The sequence below is a fragment of the Panthera uncia genome, chromosome E1, assembly GCF_023721935.1.
Source record: "Panthera uncia isolate 11264 chromosome E1, Puncia_PCG_1.0, whole genome shotgun sequence".
In the NCBI taxonomy this organism is placed as follows: Eukaryota; Metazoa; Chordata; class Mammalia; order Carnivora; family Felidae; genus Panthera; species Panthera uncia.
This window is the reverse complement of record NC_064814.1, coordinates 47,720,583-47,744,557: the sequence shown is the minus strand read 5'-3', so window position 1 is coordinate 47,744,557 and position 23,975 is coordinate 47,720,583. Positions and strand designations below refer to the sequence as shown.

The 23,975-nt window shown below is 47.6% G+C and overlaps 1 protein-coding gene across 1 annotated transcript in view; it reads right to left on the bottom strand.

Annotated features, from left to right (window-relative positions):
• Positions 1-818: 818 nt before the first annotated feature.
• The window catches only part of GID4 (GID complex subunit 4 homolog), a 24,633-nt gene continuing 1,476 nt past the window's right edge, over positions 819-23,975 (bottom strand). Inside the window, exons 2-6 of the mRNA XM_049636866.1 lie at positions 19,631-19,690; positions 13,999-14,106; positions 6,138-6,239; positions 4,009-4,139; positions 819-1,158 (exon numbers count right to left, since the gene is read on the bottom strand). Coding sequence (XP_049492823.1) covers positions 1,095-1,158; positions 4,009-4,139; positions 6,138-6,239; positions 13,999-14,106; positions 19,631-19,690 — 465 coding nt within the window. The 3' untranslated portion in view covers positions 819-1,094. The remainder of the gene's footprint in view (positions 1,159-4,008; positions 4,140-6,137; positions 6,240-13,998; positions 14,107-19,630; positions 19,691-23,975) is intronic.

The window sequence follows — 23,975 nt, the reverse complement described above, 5'->3', positions numbered from 1 at the left end:
GAAGCACTGCTGTTCTGAGTAGCAAAAGGAGGAGGTACAAATGCTAAACTGGCCCCAAAAAACAGCTCTCAAGTTTAGCACTAGAATTTATGCAATGCTGCAAAACTTTTGTACCAGGATGACTAGTTTTAAACTGCTGGTTGATTAAATATACATTTACATATAGATATAGGTATAAAAATTACTAAGTCAACATTTGCTGTTTTCAATGTGAAAACGATAAAAATGTAATTCTGAATAATTGTGCATTTGCCATAGGGTCCTTGTTAAAGGGACCATAAAAATAATTTTGTAATAAAAAAACTCTTTTTTTTTTTTCTTTTTTCTTTTTTTTTTAAGTTTAGTATTGCCCTCAAGTTCAAAAGTTTGGAGCAAACGTGCTGAGTAAGCAGGACTGGAATCCGTTCCTGCCAGGGATCTGGAAGCCTGAAATTTAGTGATCCCCGATGGCAGGCCCAGAGAACCTGGCAGCCACTGACTAGCTTAGCGTGACCGCTGCAGGGCTGGGCAGTGCCAGCGGACCCCGTTAAGCAATCGGCCTCCGCCTCACGTTTCACTGGCGGGTGCTGCTGGTCACCGATTCCCTGCGCAGAGCTCTGGGGGGGGGGGGGGGGGGGGGGGGGGGGGAGCGCGGGGGTGGGGGGCCTCCCTTCCCTTGGGCGCCCGGCCGGGGGAACGGGGGGGGGGGGGCGCAGGGCTGGGGCCTGGGCCGAGACCACTGAGCACCAAGGCTGAGGGTGACTGGGGGGCTGACCTTCTGCTCGGCTGGAGGTGGGGACGGAGGAAGGAATGGGCCTTTCAGTGATACAGAAGTTAGCTGTGCAGGAAGGAAAAGTGCATTTAAGGTAGCTTACAACAGATTAAGACCAAACTGCCACAGAGAGGGAGGAAGCACAGAGAACACTCCCTCCACCTGCCGTTGGTTGGCCATGCTCCTTGGATTCTGTGGGTTAACATTCATGCTTTCTGATGCGAGTCTGCTCGTGAAGAAACAGGAACACACGTTCTCCTGGTTCTGGCAGGTACACGATTTTCTTGGCAGAGTTCTTTTTTTGCCAAGTTCAGTTTTATTTGGTTCCTGCTCTGAACCGCTGTCACCGGAACTCGTAGATGGGTGCGCTGTGTTCGGGAACGTGAGTTAGATTGAGTGACTGATACCTGCAATGTGGGAAAAGAGAGAAACGGGAGGCAGTCTGAGCATCCTGAAAACCAAACAAAGGATGTCCAAAACTCCCTCCCTGCCACCGGAGCGCCTGACGGGCCACTTTCTCGGACCGGAACGCAAATTCATCTCAGATCTCGTCAGCTGAACCAACTCTGGTTTTATTTGTTTCTTTGGTTAATCCTCCCGAATGGGGGTAAGAGGAGCTGTTTTTAGGCCTTTCCCTTTTGCTCTGACCATGAAGCAACCATGGTACGTCTTGTAAAAGGAGAGGCGGAGTACGCTGTGGGAGAGATGCAGACCGAGGCCCCCCCCCCCCCCCCCCGGGCCTCATCCTCACCTGCCACGCTGCCCGGCCTCCCACGGCCAGCACCTCAGCTCCCCCGTGTGTCAGGCTGGAGCACCCTCGGGACTTCGCGGGTAACACAGGCACACCCCGCTTCTCATGCAATGCAAACAGGCCATGGAAGAGAGAACTTCCTCGCTAACCGTAAATCTTATTTGACCCTTTGGCTTCATTTTCTCGCCTCCCTAGACACGGCTATTAGACTTTGAGAACATCAGAGCCCTGACGTGTATGTTTCTGCCCCGTCGGCAGGCTGCTCCGAGGAGCTAAGCAGATGAAAGGGAAACGGCGGCCGGGACAATCCACACAAGGGGATGATAACCCCCAGGGACGATCCGAGCTGATGGGGTAGACGTCAGCTCTCCTCTTACTTGTTTCACAGAGGAGTGAGGAGGAGCACAGGAACAAGCAGTTTATTTCTCAACAACAGCAAAAAACAAAACAAAACAAAAAAATCAAGAAAAGATGATGCATTAGCCATCGGAATATGTGAATCAAAACCACACGACGCCTGCAGATGCCGTACGCGCTAGGAGAGCTGTAATTGTAAAGACATCATAACAAGCGTTGGGAATGATGTGGAGAAACTGGAGCCCTCGGGCCCTGGTGGGAATGTACCAGGGTGCGGCTGCTCTGGAAAACAGGGAGGTGGTTCCTTAAAAAGTTACAGAATTCCCATATGACCCGGCAATTCCACTCTTAGTATCTGCCCAAAGGAACTGGAAGCCGGGACTCGGATGCTTACACACCCTCACTCACGACAGCATTATTCACAACAGGCAAAAGGTGAAGACGACCCAAGTGCCCAGCAACTGATGAACAGAGAAGGAAAATGTGGTACAGTGGTCCCCCCCCCTTATCTGTGGGGGATACGCTCAGGTACCCCCAGCGGATGCCGAAAACCGTGGATGGTACCGAGCCCCGTACGTATGGTATGGTTTTTCCTGCACATACATACCCGTGACAGAGCACAACTTATAAATTAGGCACCGTAAGGGGTTAGCAACAATGACTAGTCAGCAAATAGAACAACTGTAACAATCTACTGCGATAAAAGTTATGGGAACGTGGGCTCTCCCTCAAAATGCCTTATTGTACCGTGAGGATGGGAGATGACGAAATGGGGGCGGGAGGAGACGAAACACGGAGTGACAGAGGCGCTGTGACGGGCTGTTAGGCTACCACTGACCTTCTGACACTGTCAGGAGGACGATCGTCTGCTTCTGGGCTACAGCTGACCGCGGGTAACCGAAACCCCGGAAAGCAAAACTGCAGATAAGGAGGGGCTACTGTGGATCCAGACCATGGAAAGTTATTCAGCAACAAAAATGGGGAGCGCTGACACCTGCTGTAACGAGGCTGAAGCTTCAAAGGCCAGACACAAAGGCCACATAGTGTATGGTCCCATTTATATAAAATATCCAGAACGGGCAGATCTATGCAGCGAGAAAGTAGGTGAGTGGTTGCCTAGGGCCAGGAGGGGATGGGGAGTCGGGCTGATGGTCAAGGGGTACGAGGGTTTCTCCCTGTGGCGATGAGAATGTTTTAAAATTGACTGCAGTCATGGCTGCACAGACCACTGACCTGTACAGCTTCAATGAGCAAACCAAATAGTGTGTGAATTATCTCAATAAAGCTGTCATTTAAAACAGGATATAACATGTTTTGAAAACTCATTTGAAAACTGAACAACTACTGAAACCCTAAGAGTTGTGGCTCTCAGAGGCGCTGAGACTGCACTGAGCCACGGGCACGTATTTGCAGGTATCACTGTGCTGCCACTGAACAAGGAATTTGAGTCAAGCTGGGGTGGCATCACTTACAAGTCACCGAAGTGTGAAAAATTTGGAAGGGCATGAGGGGTCTCTACATTCAGAGAGGAAACCAGGTATTTTATGATATGGTTCCTTCTTCAGGTACGGCCGGGTGCTTTGAGAAGCAGCGAGGAGGCAGGAGATTCCCCCCAAGAGGTGACAAAAGCTAGCGCTTGAGGTGGCATTCAGTCCTTCACCTCAGGTGAGACACAGGGCAGGACCGCCAGCTCCACGGGGGGACCCCAGGTCACCAGACCGAGATCAAGTGCATGTGGGGCCAGCATCTGAGGGATGTGGCCACAAAATCGAAAAGGCTGCTGGCAGCAAAATTCACCCCAGCAAAATTCATAGTTGGATTTTACATTTTAGTTACTGATGAAATTTGGGAGGAAATACAAGAGCAGCGAGATTGGGAGAAACGTTGCTGATAACACAGAACTGCTTGAAAGCTGTCAGCAATGCGTTCCTTTATCTACACTTCACTTTCATCTTGTTTCCTCTGCTCCGTGTAGAGGGACGGGAGCCCCTACACCAGCAACTGAGGTCGCTTGGAGAGGCCCTCTGCATGCAGACAGAGCATGAAAGCTATGCAGAGACAGGGGAGAGGTCTTCTTTTGGTTGGGCAAGCCAAGGGAGAGCCAGGGGGACAGCAGCAAGCCGCCCCCTGCGCCTCTGGGGTTCCTTACCATTCTGAACTCCTATGGTAATAGTAGCCCTCTATGGAGGCTGCCGACTTCTGGAAGCAGATGTAATAGAACCCAGCAAAGGAAGCACCGCTGATGTCTTTGATCGTGTGGTCTGGGACCAGGAACTGTTCCTGCACACAGACGGAGGAGGTTAGTAACCGACGGTGTGGCCCGGCCACCGCTGGCGTTCCTTGTTAGCCTCCAGGTGCTTCTAAGGTTCCACTGTCACACGGCCTTGCCCAGACTTGCTGGACAATGGCCAACATGTGCGTTTCAACCCAACCTGCCAATAGCATTCGTGTGTTGCTCGAGTATTCTCGATGCTAACACAGGAGCCTGTGTCTTGAGCTCACTGAGATCAGCAGTGAGGAGAAGGTCCTATGGTCTACATATCTCGTAAGTGAATCGATACCTACCTACCTTTCAGAGCCCACAGACAGAACCACCCAGGGAGAGAAATTCTCTGCTCCACCCCAGGAACTGGTGCTAGGTTCCTGATCACCTCTAGAACAGCAAGTCACTTCACTCTGAAGGTGAATCACACCCCATAACACCCCCTGAAAAAGCTCTACGCCTCGGCGACAGCCATCAGAACAGCACCTTGGGAAGAGGCAAGCTTGTTATCTCTGGCTAGAGCCAAGCTGAAAGGACCTACTGTCCCAGTAAGATGAAGTCGGTGGCCCCAAGGCCCCAGGAGGTCTCCTGAAGGCCCACAGTGAGTCACCCTGAGAAGTTCTTTTTTTTTAAGTTTATTTTGAAAGAGAGAGTGGGGGAGGGGAAGAGAGCGAGGGAGAGAGAGAATCCCAATCAGGCTCTGCACTGGCCGTGCACAGCCCGATGTGGGGCATGAACTCACAAACCTCGAGATCATGACCTGAGCCAAAATCAAGCCACCCAGGTGCTCAACTCTTTTTTTTTTTTTTTTTTTCCAAAACACTCCCATCTTTTCCTTTCCTAAACCTCTGAATGGTAGTTTTTAAAATTAATTTTAAAATGAGAACTTTGGAGGATACTTCTTCCAACATGTTATTTCACTGGCACACTTCCCACTAGATGGCAAGCTTGCAAGGGCAGGACCCCGCCCTGACTCTCCACGCCTGGCAAGCGTCCACTCAGAAAGTGATGATCCCCCCCCCCCCCCCCCCCAAGAAAATTAGCTATACAAGCAAAAGATTGGGAATCACTGGGGCGCCTGGGTGGCTCAGTCGGTTAAGCGACCGACTTTGGCTGAGGTCATGATCTCATGGTCCATGAGTTCGAGCCCTATGTCGGGCTCTGTGTTGACAGCTCAGAGCCTGGAGCCTGCTTCGGATTCTGCGTCTCACTCTCTCTCTGCCCCTTCCCCGCTCGCTCGCGTGCTCTCTCTCTCTCTCTCTCAAAAATAAATACTAAAAAAAAAAAAAAAAAAAAAAAAAAGATTGGGAATCACTACTCTAAATGATTGGCTTTTCGGAAAGCTGGCAAGATTTCAAGATAAAACGGCTTTTCCCCGCAGATTGGGGACCAGGGGTTGGAAGCGGGTGTCCGTTCACACAGTGATTTCACAAACTGGCTTCATGATTGTGCTATCCTGGAGCTGGAACACAGTAAATACCATGCTATCAAAACAGGGAACACAAAAGCCTTGTCAGCCCCAAAGCCAATCTATCGAGTCCAGCCAGATGCAGTTCTCTGAGGGCTGGTGAGTGGAAAACCCAAATTCCATTCCTGGTCCCTCATTTCCTGAGCTGGAGGGAACCAGACAAGCTGAGACAGCACCGAGCCTTCAGCAAGGACGTGGTGAGGGAGCGGTCCCTTAAGGGGGTGTCGTAGCCTGTGGCTGAGAACCGGAGGTGATGGGTGACTGACTTTGGTTCTCCCCTGAATCCACAGGACGCTTGGGAGGACTCCACGTGGACGGTCAAAGGTACCGAGGGGGACCACCCCCTAGCCACGAATTCGTCAGCTGACCACCAAACAGTTTAACCAAAGAGAAACCATCTGGGAGGGCAGCAGTCTGCCAGAGTGGCCTGGAGCTGTGCCCGCTTTCCGTGAGCGTTAAAGGCACTGCATGAGGACAAGGCAGATGGGGCGGTGGGTCCAACGCAGGCACTGGCACAGCCAGAAGACCGCCTGGGGTGGGGCCTTACCTTCCACCTCATGAAGACATAATCTCCATTCTTCAGCTCTTCGTAATCAAAGTCATCTGAATTAAATGATTTTGCATACTGATAAAAAGCCAGAAACTTGCCCTGAAAGCAAAAGACACAGCATGAGAACTGATCTACGGAGGGAGAGGCTGGTGTCAGAACGACCCTTCTGTGTCCGGCGGCGACTGCCTTTGCAAACGCGTGCCAGTTGCTGGAGGTGGCCTGACCAGAGCAGCAAAGGCCGAGGCCTGGAAGGGGAGCCCAAGGTCCCCACCAAGGACCTCAGAGCTGGACTCCAGCTGAGTCATCATGGGGCTACGCCTGCCTAGTTCATGTTGTCTGAGGAAAGGCCCCGGGTTGGGAATGGATGCTATTCTGGGGGGCCCGTTCTCAGGACACCTTTGCACAAAGCCAGGAATGACCAGTGACATCTCTGTAAGGGAGTCAACAGTAGCAACAGAATCATGCAGAACAACTGAGAGCCAGCATGTCTCACCGAAGGGGGAGAGAGGGCTTACTACAGTGGGGTCCTCTGACAGAGTAGAGTGGCTTGGGGCCAGCTAGTGAAGAAGAAACAGGAAGTGGGTAATATACGATTAATTTCTTTTAAAAAACGAGACCAGATGGACTTCAAGATGTATACAAAGCGGTTATCATCAAGGCAGTATGGGACTGGCACAAACACAGACACGCAGATCAAAGGAACAGAATAGAGAACCCAGAAATGGACCCACAAACGTATGGCCAACTCATCTTTGACAAAGCAGGAAAGAATATCCAATGGAACAAAGACAGTCTCTTCAGCAAGTGTTGCTGGGAAAACTGGAAAGCGACATGCAGGAGAATGAACCTGGACCACCATACACAAAAATAAACTCAAAATGGATGAAAGACCTAAACGTAAGACAGGAAGCCATCAAAATCCTCAAGGAGAAAGCAGGCAAAAACCTCTCTGATCTTGGCCGCAGCAACTTCTTACTCAACACATCTCCGGAGGCAAGGGAAACAAAAGCAAAAATGAACTATTGGGACCTCATCAAAATAAAAAGCACAGCGAAGGAAACAATCAGCAAAACTAAAAGGCAACCGACGAATGGGAGAAGATATTCGCAAATGACATTACCAGATAAAGGGTTAACTCAACACCCAAAAAACAAATAACCCAGCAAAGAAATGGGCAAAAGACATGAACAGACACTTCTCCAAAGACATCCAGATGGCCAACCGACACACGAAAAAATGCTCAAAATCACTCATCATCAGGAAAATACAAATGAAAACCACAATGAGATACCACCTCACACCTATAAGAATGGCTAACATTAACAACTCAGGCAACAACAGATGTTGGCGAGGATGCAGAGAAAGAGGATCTCTTTTGCGCTGCTGGTGGGAATGCAAACTGGTGTAGCCACGCTGGAAAACAGTACGGAGGTTCCTCAAAAATTTAAAGACAGAACTACTCTATGACCCAGCAACTGCACTACTAGGCATTTATCCAAGGGATACAGGTGTGCTGTTTCGAAGGGACACATGCACCCCAATGTTTACAGCAGCGCTATCAACGATAGCCAAAGTATGGAAAGAGCCCAAATGTCCGTTTATGGATGAATGGATAAAGAAGATGTGGTATGTATATACAATGGAGTATTACTGGGCAATCAGAAAGAATGAAATCTTGCCATTTGCAACTAGATGGAACTAGAGTATTACGCTAAGTGAAATTAGAGAAAAACAAATATATGACTTCACTCATATGAGGGCTATAAGATACAAAACAGACGAACGTAAGGAAAGGGAAGCAAAAATAATATGAAAACAGGGAGGGGGACAAAACAGAAGAGACTCTTAAATATGGAGAACAAGCAGCGGGTTACTGGAGCGGTTGTGCGAGGGGGGATGGGCTCAATGGGGAAGGGGCACTAAGGCATCTACTCCTGAAATCATTGTTGCACTATATGCTAACTTGGATGTAAATTTAAAAAATAAATTAAATATTAAAAAAAAAAAAGGGACACCAGAAATAGATTACAAAATTGTGTCTCATGATCCTATTTTTATTTAAAAAAAATTTTTTTTTCAACGTTTTTTATTTATTTTTGGGACAGAGAGAGACAGAGCATGAACGGGGGAGGGGCAGAGAGAGAGGGAGACACAGAATCGGAAACAGGCTCCAGGCTCTGAGCCATCAGCCCAGAGCCTGACGCGGGGCTCGAACTCACGGACCGCGAGATCGTGACCTGGCTGAAGTCGGACGCTTAACCGACTGCGCCACCCAGGCGCCCCTATCCTATTTTTATTTAAAAAAAAAAAGAGGTCAATACTTGTTTTAGCTTCGGTATTATTATTATAGATGATTTTTTTTCCTTTTGTTTTTCTACTTATTCAAATGCTTAAAAACAAGCATGCGATAATTTTATAAGAATTACACCTTAAATAAAATCTAAGATACAGAATTATTAACCCATAGAATTTGTCACACATGTATTTCTATCCTCAGTAGATTGAGTTTATGGAATCTGGACTTTATGGTACCACCATGATACCAACTTTATTATCATTCAGAAAAACCTGAGCATGAAATAATACAGTGCCTCTGAATCTAGTTTACAGGGAGTCCAGTTTTATTTTTATTTTTTTTTTTATGTTTATTTAGAAAAAGAGAGAGCTAGAGCATGAGAGGAGAGGGGGAGAGAGGGAGGGAGACATAGAGTCTGAAGCAGGCTCCAGGCTCTGAGCTGTCAGCACAGAGCCCGATGCGGGGCTTGTACTCATGAACCACAAGATCATGACCTGAGCTAAAGTCGGACGCTTAACTGACTGAGCCAGCCGGGTGCCCTGGCAGTCTTGGTTTTATTGCACTTCACTTTATTGCTGTTTGCAGATGTTGCATTTTTTTTTTTTTTACAAACTGCCAGGGTTCCTGGCAACCCTGATCGAGCAAGGCTATTGGTGCCATTTTCCCAACAGCATTTGTGTCTCTGTGTCACATTTTGGTGATTCTTGCAATATTTGAAGCTTTTTCATTACTATTTTATTTGTTATGGCGATCTGTGATCAGTGATCTTTTTTTTTTTTTAACGTTTATTTATTTTTGAGACAGAGAGAGAGAGCATGAACGGGGGAGGGTCAGAGAAAGAGGGAGACACAGAATCTGAAACAGGCTCCAGGCTCTGAACTGTCAGCACAGAGCCTGACGCTGGGCTCGAACTCACGGACCGCAAGATCACGACCTGGGCCGAAGTTGGACGCTTAACCGACTGAGCCACCCAGGCGCCCCACAGAGATCTTTGATATTACTATTTCAATTGTTTGGGGGCCCATATAAGGCAGCAAACTTAACTGATAAATGTTGTGTGTGTTCTGACTGCTCCACTCACTGGCTGTTCCCCCATCTGTCTCTCTCTCCTCAGGCCTTCCTCTTCCCTGAGACGTAACAATACTGAAATGAGGCCGATTAAAAAGCCTGCGATGGCCTCGAAGTGTTCCAGGGAAAGGAAGAGTTGCACGTGTCTCACTTGAAATCAAAAGCTAGAAACAATTAAGCTTAGTTGAGGAAGGCATGTCGAAATCCAAGAGAGGCTGAAAGCTTGGCCCCTTGCACCAAACAGCCGTGTTGTAAATGCAAAGGAAAAGTTCTTGAAGGAAAGGAAAAGTTCACTCCAGTGAACATATGGATGATAAGAAAGCGAAACAGCCTTATTACTTGTCTGTTTATTTTTAAATGTTTATTTATTTATTTTGAGAGGAGAGAGAGAGAGAGAGTGCACAAACAGGGGAAGGGCAGAGAGAGGGCGAGAGAATCCCAAGCAGGCTCCATGCAGAGCCAGTTGCAGGGCTCGATCTCATGAACCATGAGATCATGACCTGAGCTGAAGTCAGGAGTCAGGAGCTTAACCAACAGAGCCACCCAGGCGCCCCCTCAAAACTGCCTTATTACTAATGTGCAGAAAGGGTTAATGGTCTGGATAGAAGGTCAAACCGGTCCCAATGTTCCCTGAAGTCAAAGCCTAATCCAGAGCAAGGCTGATTCTTCTCAATTCTGTAAAGGTTGAGAGAGGTGAGGAAGTGCAGAAGGAGAGTCTGAAGCTAGCGGGGGTTGGTTTGGGAGGTTTAAGGAAAGAAGTCATCTCCATAACATAAACGTGAGAGGTGAAATGTCAAGTGTTGATGCAGACGCTGCGGCAGGTTATCCAGAAGATCGAGCTAAGATAACTCATGATGATGGCCACACTCAATGAAACAGCCTTCTATTGGGTGAAGACGCCATCTAGGGTTTTCATGGCCAGAGAGGAGAAGTCAATGCCTGGCTTCGAAGCTTCATAGGACAGGCTGACTCTCTTGCTAGGGGCTAATTCAGTGGGTGACCTGAAGTTGAAGCCAATGTTCACTTACCATTCTGAAAATCCTCAGGCCCTTAAAATTTTATGCAAAATCTACTCTGCCTGTGCTCTATTAATAGAAAAAAGCCTGGATGAGAGCACATCTGTTTACAACATGGTTTACTGAATATTTAAAGCCCACCGTTAAGACCTACTGCTCAGAAAAAAAGATTCCTGCTTACTGACAATGCGCCTGGTCACCCAAGCGCTCTGGGGGAGACGTACCGTGAGATTAATGTTGTTTTCATGCCTGCCAACACAACACCCGTTCTGCAGTCCATGGGTCAAGGGGCAGTTTTAACTTTCAAGTGTTCTTATTTAAGAAGTATAGTTCCTAAGACTATAGCTGCCATAGATAGTGATCTCTCTGATGGATGTGGGCAAAGTAGACTGAAGACCTTCTGGAAAGGGTTCACCATTCTAGGTGCCATCAAGAACATTTGTGATTTAAAAAAAAAAAAAGAACGAACATTTGTGATTCACGGGAAGAGGTCAAACAATCAAATATCAATGGGAGTTTGGAAGAAGCTGATTCCAACTCTATAGATGACTTTGAGGGATTCAAGACTCCAGTGGAGGCAGACGGGGCAGAGATGACAAGACAGCCAGGGTCAGAAGTGGAGCCTGAACGCGTGACCGATGGCTGCAACCGCGGGATGAAACGTGAACGAATGAGGAGTTGCTTCTGATGGGTGAGCAAAGGAAGTGGTTTCCTGAGATAAGATCTACTCCTGGTGAAGATGCCATGAAGATTGTTGAAATGACAACAAAGGATTTAGAATATCACGTGACTTCAGTTGATAAAGCCGCAGCAGGGTTTGCGAGGACTGACTCCAGTTTTGAAAGAAGTTCTACTGAGGGTCAGATGCTATCAAACAGCATCCCGCACCGCAGAGAGATTGTTTGTGAAAGGAAGAGTCGGCCAATCGATGAGGCACACTTCACTGTTCTCTTATTTTAAGAAATTGCTACAGCCATCCGACCTCTGGCAACCATCACCCTCATGAGTCAGCAGCCATCAACATCAGGTGAGACCCTCCACCAGCGGGGCGCCTGGGTGGCTCAGTTGGTTAGGCATCTGACTCTTGATTTCAGTTCAGGTCACGACCTCACCATTCGTAAGATTGAGCCCTACATCAGGTTTGGCTCTAGCAGCGTGGAGCCTGCTTGGGATGCTTCTTGCGTCTCTCTCTGTCCCTTCCCTCCCCCACACTCTCTCTCAAAATAAATAAACGAAAAAAAAAAAAAAAAAGACCCTCTACCAGCAAGATTGGGACTTTCTGAAAGCTCAGAGGATGGTTAGCATTTTTTAGTAATAAAATACTTTATTTATTTATTTTTTAATTAAAAAAAATTTTTTTTAATGTTTTTATTTATTTTTGTAACAAAGAGAGACAGAGCATGAGCAGGGGAGAGGCAGAGAAAGAGAGGGAGACACAGAATCTGAAGCAGGCTCCAGGCTCCGAGCTGTCAGCACAGAGCCTGACGCGGGGCTCGAACTCACGAACTGTGAGATCATGACCTGAGCCGAAGTCGGACGCTCAACCGACTGAGTCACCCAGGCGCCCCAGTAATAAAGTACTTTAAAATTAAGGTATGTACATTGCTTTAGACACAATGCTATCTCATACTTAACAGAGTACAGTGTAGCATAAAGGTAAGTTTTACATGCACTGGGAAACCAACAAAATTCATTTGACTTGCTTTATGGCAATGTTTGCTTTGTTGCAGTGTTCCGGAATGGACCCTGCAATACCTCTGAGGCAGGCCTGCATCAGGTGCTGCAAATCCCTGACAGACAGAGGTGCAGTACAGAGCTCCAGGAGCCCCACATGGGCATCAGGGACTCCTGCATGGGCTGGGAGAGCTACGGGAGACTCTGAGTCCTGCACAGGTCACCAGACTGCTGGGTGAAGAAGAGCCCTTAGGCCCAGCTCCTGGTTCTCCCCCATCGAGCATGCTGGGAAGGACCCAGGGAGGCCTTCTTAGACGCTCTTTCACTCAAAATATTTCAAGTTAGCCTAACAGAGGTAGGAACAGATATTTCCCAGTATTCTAATGGAAGTCTGGAAAATTAAGAGTTGCTTTCTATGTATTTAATTCGTAGCCAACCTAACTTAAAACTGACTTTTCATAGAGTCTCAAAAGACCTTGCTTTTTTGCAGAACCAATTTGAGCTGGAAAACAAAGCAGGATGGGAGACAGGCTGTCATTTGGTACAAGAAAGATCGGGAAGATCGTTCTCAAGGGGACTGTCTGGGAGAGGAAGGAGCCACCTCGTAAGGGGTCGAGCCGTGCAGGAAGGGCCGGCCTTGGGCAGGGTGGGGTCAGACGGCACCAAGGAGCCTCCACCACTTTCTGATGCCCGCACAACCGTGTGCCTCTCGGGCTCCCCAACTGAGTATTTTTTTTTTCAAGTTTATTTATTTTAAGAGAAAAAGAGAGAGCGAGCGAGTAGGGGAGGGGCAGGGAGAGAGGGAGAGGGAGAGGGAGAGAGAATCCCAAGCGGGCTCCGAGCTGCCAGCGCACAGCCCGATGCGGGGCTCCAACTCATGAACCATGAGGTCATGACCAGAGCCAAAACCCAGAGTCGGACACTTCACTGACTGAGCCACCGAGTGACCCCCCGACTGAGAATCCCCAGAGACTTGGCTCTCGTTCATTCTCTAGTATTACAGTATTCTCTAGTACCCTCTAGAGTATTATGCAGTATTACGCAGTATTCTACAGTATTCTCTAGTATCACGCAAATGACTGACTTTCAGTTCTATTTGCTACAATAGTCAAAACATGTAGCTCACCAAAAAATGGTTTTAAAAGCTTAAATTTAACTGAAACTCAACATTTGAGAGATGTTCCTTTCCTATCTCAAGTAGGAAACATTAACAAGCAAAGCAGCTAATCTATAGTGATGTTAACCCAGACGAGGGTCTGCGGTCGGGAGTTTTCTCCAAGGAGTATCGTGCCAGAATCAGGAGACACTTGAAGAGCCGGGTGTGAGTGGCAGTGGGAAGCACGAAGAGTTCTAGAATCTTCACTAGTGACACAAGAATTTCTGGTGGGTGTAGAGGGTGAGCACATTGGACTTCCCTAGTGTTAAACCAAAATTCATCATCGCCCTGGTCAGCTAAACCGGAAGGCTATTTTGACAGGTAGAGAAATGGATTTTTGAAGACACAACAACTTGTGTGAAAGCCAATGAAAAGACTTGAGGGCAGTGACGATGAGTTGTCTCCAAGTGCTCCCTACTGGTGATCTAGAACACACTCCACTTTTGACACCGAAAAGCAGGGGCACTGGCATTTCCGGTGACATCCTGATGGTATCAGCTGATTCTGGGTGTGTCCGTCAGGAGCTGGGGTGAGAAGCCCAGTGGACAGGTGAGCAGGACGGGGCACAGTGATAAGACCCCGAGAGCTAAGTCTCTTGGCTTCCCGGCAGCGCGTGGGCGGCCCAGAGTGGACCCAACACCTACTCACCCAGTGTTTCCGATCAACGTCTTCGTCTGCGTCCCACTTCCGCGTTAAGAAAGGGTGTTTTTTGCTGATTATTTCTCCTTCGAAGAAGGTCGTGAGAGTTGGATACTCCTATGGTAAAAACCCAAATACCAAAACAAGATGTTGAACAGCAGTTTTAACCTTTCCCAAAGGAAAAAGCAACCTTGCTCTTTAACTTCTTCCTAGGACTTTGAAAAAATGGTCTCACTGGCTAAGCAACAACCCTTTGCCGATGGCTGTGGAGTCAGCTTGAATTGGAGGTGCCCACAAAGTCTCTTGGACGTTATGAACTTTGCCAGCAGCAGAGAACCCTTCCCTGACTTCGTTTGTTATGTACTAATCACTCGAAAAGAACCTGAACAAGTAAATTCTGAGTATTCTAGGATACAAAGCAGATGGTAACTAAGTTGACTTTACTTTCCAAGAAAAACACCCCAGGAGGCTCCACAATCACAGCATTTACAGCTCAGTCTCCCTGACGCCATGCCCACTGGTTCTCAAACTAGCTCAGTCATTTGTCTCCTGTGCCCGTCCGGGGAGTGGGTTTTTTGTGGTTTTTTTTTTTTTTTGGTTGTCATTGTGGTTGTTTTGTGTTCTTTTTTAAAAGAATACCTTGATATGTTAGAGTAACATTTAATTTTATCATATGAACTAAGGCAATTTATACTAGGGAAAATATACATAAATCACGTCTGCAATGGAAAATCACAACAACGGGAAAAAAAACCCACAAAAACGGGAAAAAATAAGCTGCCATCCTAATTGGGTGCTTAGAATGCTCTTGTCAATTTTATTTGCTATTTGTTCATCTGCTAAGAAGAAGGCACCAAAGATTCTGAAAAATACTAATGGAAGAAAAAGTTAACAATTTAGTAAGTCCACCATTTCTCTGCATTTGTAAAACCCAATCAACTGACTGACCAACTAGCCAACCCTTCAGCCCAGCCTGCCAGCCTCTGGTGCTTCTTGGAAGCACGGTAATGGTGGTCAGTGGCCTGGCAAACCATGGGTTACAGTCTTAATGTCCTTGGGACTAGAGGTCCCACTTTCTTCTTCAGACACTATGTATGCCCCCCTTATTCTGCATCAAACATCTACGTGTGTTTAAAATCAATCTGTTCTGGGGCGCCTGGGTGGCTCAGCCAGTTAAATGTCTGACTTCGGCTCAGGTCATGATCTCGCGGTTCATGAGTTTGAGCCCCGCACCAAGCTCACTGTGGTAGGCGTGGAGCCCACTTTGGATCCTCTGTCTTCCTCCCTCTCTCTCTCTCTCTGTCTCTCTCTCTCTGCCCATTCCCAGCTCATCCTCTCCCTCTCTCAAAAATAAATATTAAGGGGTGCCTGGGTGGCTCAGTCAGTTAAGCGTCCAACTTCAGCTCAGGTCACGATCTCGCGGTCCGCGAGTTCGAGCCCCGCATCGGGCTCTGGGCTGATGGCTCGGAGCCTGGAGCTTGCTTCCGATTCTGTGTCTCCCTCTCTCTCTGCCCCTCCCGCGTTCATGCTGTGTCTCTCTCTGTCTCAAAAATAAATAAACGTTAAAAAAAAAATTAAAAAAAAAAATAAATATTAAAAATTTTTTAATATAAAAAATAAAATAAAATAAAATAAAATAAAATAAAATAAAATAAAATAAAATAAATCTGTTCCAATGGCTTTGCTACTTCTCTTGGCTTGGCCTGCCATGACGTAGCTGGGGACGTCGCTAAGAGATAGCAGCTCCCAGGAAACAGTATGGCCGCCCGCCCGCACAGGAGCAGACTGGAGGGGCCTGCTTCACTACCCACCACCGAGGCTGGCGGCTGTCTTCACAGTGAACTCTGAAATACATTAACGCCCCCACCCCCCACCAAACCTCAACCCTTTACCCCCGACACGGTGGCCGGGTTCCTCGTTCAGGTATTTATATATACGGAGTGAAGAAATTAAAGAGGAGATTTCCTAAATGGAAACCTGATTTTAAAGGTATAGATAAATTATCCTCATCTGTTTTAGGAAGAACTGCTAAGGGAGAAACTTCTGTATCAGTACCTGACTTGAGATTTTAAATTATTTTATTTTAATGTTTCTTCTTTTTGGAGAGACAAAGAGAGACAGAGCATGAGCGGGGTAGCGGCGGAAAGAGGGAGACACAGAATCCGAAGCAGGCTCCAGGCTCTGAGCTGTCAGCACAGAGCCCGACGCAGGGCTGGAACCCACAAATCGTGAGATTATGACCTCAGCCGGAGTCGGACGCCTAACCACCTACGCCATCCAGGCTTGAGATTTTAAATGAAAAGCTATACATATTGATTTTCTGAGGTTTTAACTTTTTTTAGCTTCCACAAGAGAGAAAAGAAGGAAATGATAAACGGGCCCTCTTACAATACAAAGAAAATACTTATGGTTCAAATAGAAAGTCTTCCTAGTGAGCTGATTCTGCACTGACGTCTCTCCAAAAATATCTCAGGCAGTAGATAAGGGTGACTGCAAGGTACCCCCGAACTCTGAGAATTAAAATAAAATAAATACTGCCTAATGAGTGCGAGTCAATATGTACAGAAGTTACCAAACCACGAACTATCTCTCAGGGCAGGACCAGGAAATTTAAGCACTTGACTACAGCCAAAGTGGTGGTAACGTATAAACTCAAAGGAAAAACTCTGTCTGCGGGAAGGTCGTCAAAAAAACGAGTCAGAGAGAAGAGACATGGCTAGCACCCCCCACTCTCACCCCCAGAACAGGCGTGGGCTTACTACAGTGGGCCTAGCAGTCGTGGCATTTAAGTCGTCCAAACCACTCCCCGCACGGTTAACAGGCCCACCAAAAACTCTCCAGTAATGGGTCTGGCTTTCCGTGTAGGCCTGCCTTCTGGGGGGATTAACACCCACTGGCTACTAAGTCAGAGAGGACTTCTGGAACCTGCATGTACCTCATTTTAGAAATGAGTAAATGAGCATTCTTGTTTATACATCAGTCCTGCTGAGTTTGATTAGCGTGACCTATCTCCCTGGCCTGGCTCAGAGCAAGTCTAGCACAAGCTCAGCAGAAGCTTTCAAACCTGTCTAGTGAGTGAGTGGAGGGCCTGGCCGTGACTCTCCCAAGGCTGGGCTCCTAGGCCCTGTGCCAGCTTCTGGGCCTCCCTAGAAATGTCCCTTCTTTCTGCTGGTGGCGGGCTCAGAATTGCAAAGGAAATGCTACCTGACGCCCATTCTTCACAATTCTGGGATTCCATTTCCACAAGGCACACGAACTTTGTAAGAACTGTGCTCGTTCGTGAATGTGAGGCAGCCAAGAGACCAATGATCTCCAACTTAATAGTTAATTTTCCATGTGGTGTACAAGAGGAAGACTATGGCTAAAACTCAACCATTTAAATGCTTTTATTAAAATCAATTACATATTCGATATCCTAACAACTATAAATGTTAAAGCAAACAAACACGAATAGCTGTATTTTAGAATACGGGTATAAAGTCATTCAGAGAATCCTCACCCTTTCTGGCATTTCAGTGATCGTGTCCAGTGACCACGTACTGGATTTAGAATTTCAAAGGTGAGTCCATAGTTGTACCACACCATGACTATACCAGAAGCCAATGAACTGTACATTTTATTTTATTTTTTTTAAGTAGGCTCCATGCCCAACGTGGGACTTGAACTCACGTCCCTGAGACCAGGAGTCACATGTTCTTCTGACTGGGCCAGCCAGGCACCCCCTGCATCTTACATGGGTGACCTGTGTGGTATGTGAACTGTATGTCAGTAAAGCAACTAAAAAGGTTAAAAGAGATGGAATCCAAAGAACCCTGACGTCCTAGGAGGCTCGGAAACACAGCCGCCTTTCTCTAATTCAAGGCCACTTGAGCGCCACACCTGAGTCCACTGCGCAACCCGGCGCAGACCAGTCTGGGGGGCCATGTGCTTGTGAGGCCGCTCGTGCGCAGGCGGGAAGAACTGGCCAGGAGGATGGTCTCCTCATCCCTGTCATGAGCCTAAGTCCCCTTCCCGAACTGGCCCCAGCGAAGGGCCGAGCTAGCAGCTCCTCAGGGAGCCTGCTGCTCATGACTCAGAGCTTCCCCCACCTTGTTAGGGTTACCTGCTCCTGATGGAAACGTCACAGAGGTTCTGTACACGGTTTGGGGATTTTTTTTTTTTAAATTTTTTTTTTTTCATCGTTTTTTATTTATTTTTGGGACAGAGAGAGACAGAGCATGAACAGGGGAGGGGCAGAGAGAGAGGGAGACAAAGAATCGGAAACAGGCTCCAGGCTCCGAGCCATCAGCCCAGAGCCTGATGCGGGGCTCGAACTCACGGACCGCGAGATCGTGACCTGGCTGAAGTCGGACGCTTAACCGACTGCGCCACCCAGGCGCCCCTGGTTTGGGGATTTTTAATGCTACTTGCCATTGCCGTGCAGCTTCCTATGACCAGAGTGGCTGGTTCTAGAATCAGTGCTAACATTCCAGGTGACAGATGTTGCTGGTTTCCTTATGAAGTTAACTGTTCGTGTTCTGTGCTCAGTGAATGCATCTGGCTGCCTGTTGTACGAGTTGGGTATACTCTATTCACTTTGTTTCCTACTACCGCAAACTCAAAGGCTGGAATCCTTCATTTTGCCTTCATTTTCTACCCCTACTAGCTTGGGTAACGTTCTAGAAGGGAGGAGTAGTTATCTTTTCATGTCAACACCAGACTTCATAGAAAAGTCTCAAACTTCCAATAGAGAAGCAGAACCGGATGGAATCAAAGAGATGGAAACAATGGTTTCAAGACAGAGGATGGTCTGTGCCTTAGTTAGCACCCCCCCTATTTGTAATATACTATAGTCTAGACCTCTTACTCTTACATTCTTTCTTTCCCACTAGGATAAGCCCCTTGAGGAGACAGAGCGGGTATTTTTCATTCTTATTAAGGCCATGGCACCAGTAAAGGGCAAAGCAACAAGGTCACTCTGACCTTTCTATGGCTCTGTGGAGCATTTCTCAACACTGCTGGGCCACGGAGACAGTGAGGAGTGATCAGGCCACAGGGCTCTGCAGCCAGGTCGGGCTGGAGTCAGGCGGCCAGTCCAGCCCCCTCCTTCTTCTTCCTGTTTACTCACCAGCAGGAAAACAAAGGATGCTCTTTCTTGTTTTCTATATTCCCAGGAGTTCTGAGATGTAAAAAGTTGGTTCAAGGAAAGGAAAACAGTCTACATTTCCATAGCAGCTACTCCTGTTAGAAACTGGATGATGACTTTTTCATTGTTCCAGTGAACTAAAAGGTTTAAGGAATTCCAAAGACCTTGGCTCTGGAAGGATTAATGCTTGCCTTAGAAACCTTAAAACTTCCGACGGCAGGTGAGGAGGGTGGTAGCCATGTTCGTACCACATTTTTTTTTCCACGAAAGGATTAAAAATGAAATCAACAGTGTTGGTAACAACACAATGTATTTATAAACTTCTACAGATTTGTGACTCTGTATACTTTCCAACAGGGCACATGAAAACCACATGCTTTGAGCTCACTGTATGAGAACGACACTTAACAGGGCACTTTAATCAGGCCTCAGAGTTGACTGCTGGCCCTTCACACTCTGAGCACAAGGAGCGCGCGGTCCACCTTCCAGTTCTAGTTCGTCTGAGTGAGTGCTTACCTCAGTAAGGCCTTTAATCTTCAGGTACCCACAAAGGTAAGAGTTCCCCGTGTCCACATGCTGGAAAGAAAGGACACACAGCCTCATTACAAACGGAGGAACCACTGGGAGACCAGCTGGGGCTGCTGCGGAAAACCATGTGCCCGGCCGTCAGAGGCCAGGTGGGCTGAGGGAGGCCCGGAGGTTGGTGGGCGCCTAGCACGGCCAGGGCTCACCTGCCTTTGAGACCTTTGTGAGTCCCCTCCGCCCCACCCTGCCCCCGTGCCTGTTCAGAAGCTACCTGATCTCAGGACCCTCTCAACCTCCTTCAGCTGAGTATCTTGAGACCAAAGGGCCTTTCTGGAACAGTCGGCCCGCTCAACACAGGTCTCCGACTGGTCTAAAAAATGTACTCCTCGCCCATATTTATACTCAGCACAATCCCGCATTATTTCTTTACGAAATGGGCAGCATATCCCGGCAAGGCAACTTAGGAAGACTTCTCTGGCAAAAATTGCAGTTGTGAACCAAGACGCTGACCCCAGAATGGAAAATACTGTGAGGGGCCACGCTGCCCATTTCATATATGAATGCTTGTGTCTCCTGATGAAGAGTTAGGAGCCTAAAATAAACAGGGGTAACAGGCAACATAGATTTTGAGGTGTAGTATATACCAATTACGGGTTGCTGCGACATGGCCCGGTACCTACCCTACAACCAAATTCCTACTTTTCCATGCTGGCAGGGCCCAGATCCTGTTCTGACACCTACCCTGCCCCCACAAGACCCGATCAGCCTGACGGGTGCAAGGCAAACCCGTGCCCCTGTCCCCTTGTGAGTCATCAGTTTAGGGGTGAGTGACCCGATTGTGACCAATCAGGTATGTGTGTAAGTCTCCTGGGTGCTGCTGGGAAAGACTGGGGCTTCCAAAGAGGCTCTCTTTCTTCCCGTGACGGTGGCAGCACCTGCACGCGGTGCCCAGGGCAGCCACATAAAGACCCTGAGGGGAAACGGGCCGGGAAATGCCAAGGGGCAGCACGGAAACGTGGAAGGAAACGGGCCCCGGCATGAGCCAGTGTGGAACCAAGCCACCTCCAGGCTTCTTGTAACCTGAGATGACAGGTTCACCCCTGCTTTTAACTATTCCGAAAAGGGTATGGCTACCTACAGCTGAGTGCACCCTAAATGAGCCATTTCACCCAAATCCGGATGGACTGATCCCCAACAGGCAGATTTTCAGATTTCATGCTGGTTGGGCTCACGGACAAAGCAAACCCCCGGAATTAAAGCAAGACAAAGCACCCCGGTGCCGCAGCACGCGGAGATTTTCGTGTTAAGCGAGGTCTCATTTTAAGCAACTTGGAGAGTCTGGTGGTGTTTATCAGGTCTGGGGACTTAACGACTTCCAGTTACACCAGAAATCAAATACCAAGGCCATCTTTAAAAACTGTAATGAATGCAGTCAGCCAGATGAGGTCAGCACCAAAGCAAATGGGCTTCGATAAAGCTAAAACGCTCCCACAGTTCGGTGCTGGTGACAAAGGTATTCCATGTGAAAACCGCCCAAGCATTTAAAATATCCTCATCTCCGGGCCTCGGCGCTGGACGTCATCCAAAGTGGCTGATCTGCACTCACACGGTTCAGCAAAGAACTTTCATTAAAAGACACACAGCTCTAACCTGAGGCCTTAAATTTCACGTAAGCAATTCTCACTGAATTCAATATAGTTTGGGGCTTCACAGCTGCTGGAAAGGGTATCAGGTGGCCAGGATACCTGCTAATGAGATTAAAAACTGAACTGTAAATTGGCTAACATTTTGCGTGGATTATCACGTGCCTGAGAATCAGAATTGCAGTTTGGCCTCCGTTCAACCACGGGTCTCTCCCATTCTGCCCAAATTGATCTTGGTGATGGGGGGGTGAACTCATATACACTACGACGCAGAGAACTTTCACCAAACGACGGACCAGCATCTCCATGGGAAGGATGACAAGGCAAACGTTAGGCAAGGAAGTCTGACAGCACAGCTGTGTCCAACAGCTGCTCTTTTTAATATGCTGTCACGGTGACCCTGGCCTTCACGTTACTCTTGGCTCTTGGGATGGCAGAGGAGGAACAGAGTCGTCAAAGTAACAACAGCAACAACAAAAACCTAGTCAGAATCTCACGAAGGTCTGGGGGAGCTCTTTAAACTGGAATTTCGAGGAAAGAAAGGGCTCCTAAAAAGCACAGGAAAAGATGTGCAACATCGTTAGCCAGTAAGGAGATTCCAATCAAAACCACAATGAGATAACCACCTCACACCCACTAGCATGACTACAATCAAAAAGATGACAAATAAATAGCAAGTGTTGACAAGGCTGTGGAGAAACTGGAACCCTCATCGCCCGGTGGGGGGAGTGCAAAATGACGTAGGCACTTTGGACGTCGGTCTGGCAGTTCCTTAAAATGTTAAACATAGAGTTACCATAGGACCCCGCATTCCACTCCTAGGTTTCTACCCAGGAGAAATGAGCACGCGCCTACATAAAAACTCGTACAGGAATGTTCACGGCATCACTACTCACGAGAGCCAAAAAGTGGAAACAACCCAAATATCCATCTACTGCTCCAAGGATAAACAAAATGTTGTACGTCCGTACAGTGGATTATTATGCACCCCCCCCAAAATAATAAAGCACTGACATGCCATGACATGGGTGAACGCTGAAAACATTATACTTGGTGAAAGAAGCTAGGCACAAAAGGTCACATAGTATACGACTCCGTTTAATACAAAGTGGCCAGAATGAGCAGATCTTAGGGAAAATAAAATTAGTGGCTGCCTAGAGTTGAGAAGGGGTGATGGCTAAGGGGTGGTGTTTCTTTTGGGGGTGATGGAAGTGTTCTAAAGTTGGACTGCAGAGATGCTCACCCAAGTGCGTGACTCTACTAGAAACTACTGAAATTGTACGCCTTAAGTTGGGTGGACTGTATGATATGTGAATTATATCTCAATAAAGCTGTTATGAAAAAAAGAAAGCAAGCAAGCGAGCAAGCAGGAAGGAGGCTGAGGTATGAAAGGCAGAAGTATTCTAAGAAGGCTCAGTCTAAGAAACTAGTCCTGGCTGTAAAACCAGATGATGGAATAAGTCACATGCCACTGACTGTCTCAATGATGGACAAACAAGTCACCGGCCCAGAAGTAGGGCAGCATTCCTGGGCATGACCACCGCTCCCACCATCAAGACATCCTACTGGAGTGGCTTCCAGCCATCAGCCAGGTTTCCGCTCTGGGCTACCCTGAGACCAGTCACGCGCCAACTCAATCACCACGTACACTGGTTCGCGAGGAAATGGGCATCTGACAAGACTTCAGAAACAACACACCCATGACAGAAGGGGGTGGCTGCTGTAAGAACCACAGACAACTTCTCTTTGACACTTAGCTACCCTGCCAAGTCGTCCCCTACCACCTCGGAAACCATCAAATGAAACAATGGGTGCAAATTCAAGATCATTCCAAACATGACCCACAACCAAGGATCTCACTTCCAGAATTTTATGTTTTGTTGCAGAAAAAAAAAAAAAAAAAGCCTTTACTTCATAGTAAATTCTCACATTTTAAGCAGAAGGGAAGAGGGATCACCCTATCATAGATCTAATTATGGAGAACGAATGGCTCAGTCATAATAGTTTTCCAGTTATAATAAATATCATGGCTCATGATAGCAACTTAAGTTTACAGACCAAAGATACGATTAACGTGACGTTTTCCCAATTGAAAAAAGAGGAAACTGTTGATTCCCGCAAAACAGTAAGAAAAAAGAGGTTAAGGATGCCCTGCTGTTAGCAAAAATAAAATATATCCCCATTGACTTTTGGGTGGGAGACCCACTTGCTCAGAGGAGAGGCTGTTTAAGATTTAACATTTTTAAAGAGCCAAGGGCACATAAGGAAAAGACACGGCTTACGTTCTGTCCTCACGCATGGGGGCAGTAAGGTGGCACACTTAGGCCCTCAGAGCTCTTGTGAGGCCTTTCAAGGGGCCAGACGTTTGGAGGGGCTTTGGGGAACAGCCTAGGAGGTGGGGCGTCAGGCCAAGGAAAAAAGGGGGCAAACGGAGGAGGAAAGTGGGTCCTGAGGCAGGCAGGGGTAGCTATGGAGGAACAGTTTTGCAGGGAAGGGGGAGAGAAAGGAATAATAACTACTGTTGACCTCCTCCCGCTGGGAAAAAAATATCAAGTGTGTTACCACTTGCATGAGAGGGGTGAGGTGCGGAAAAGGGCCAGAGTGGGTAAAGCTGAGCTCCAAAGCTATCAGGGGCTGGCAGCAGGTACTTAGAAATTCAGGTCAGACGGGGGGGGGGGGGGGGGGGGGGGGGA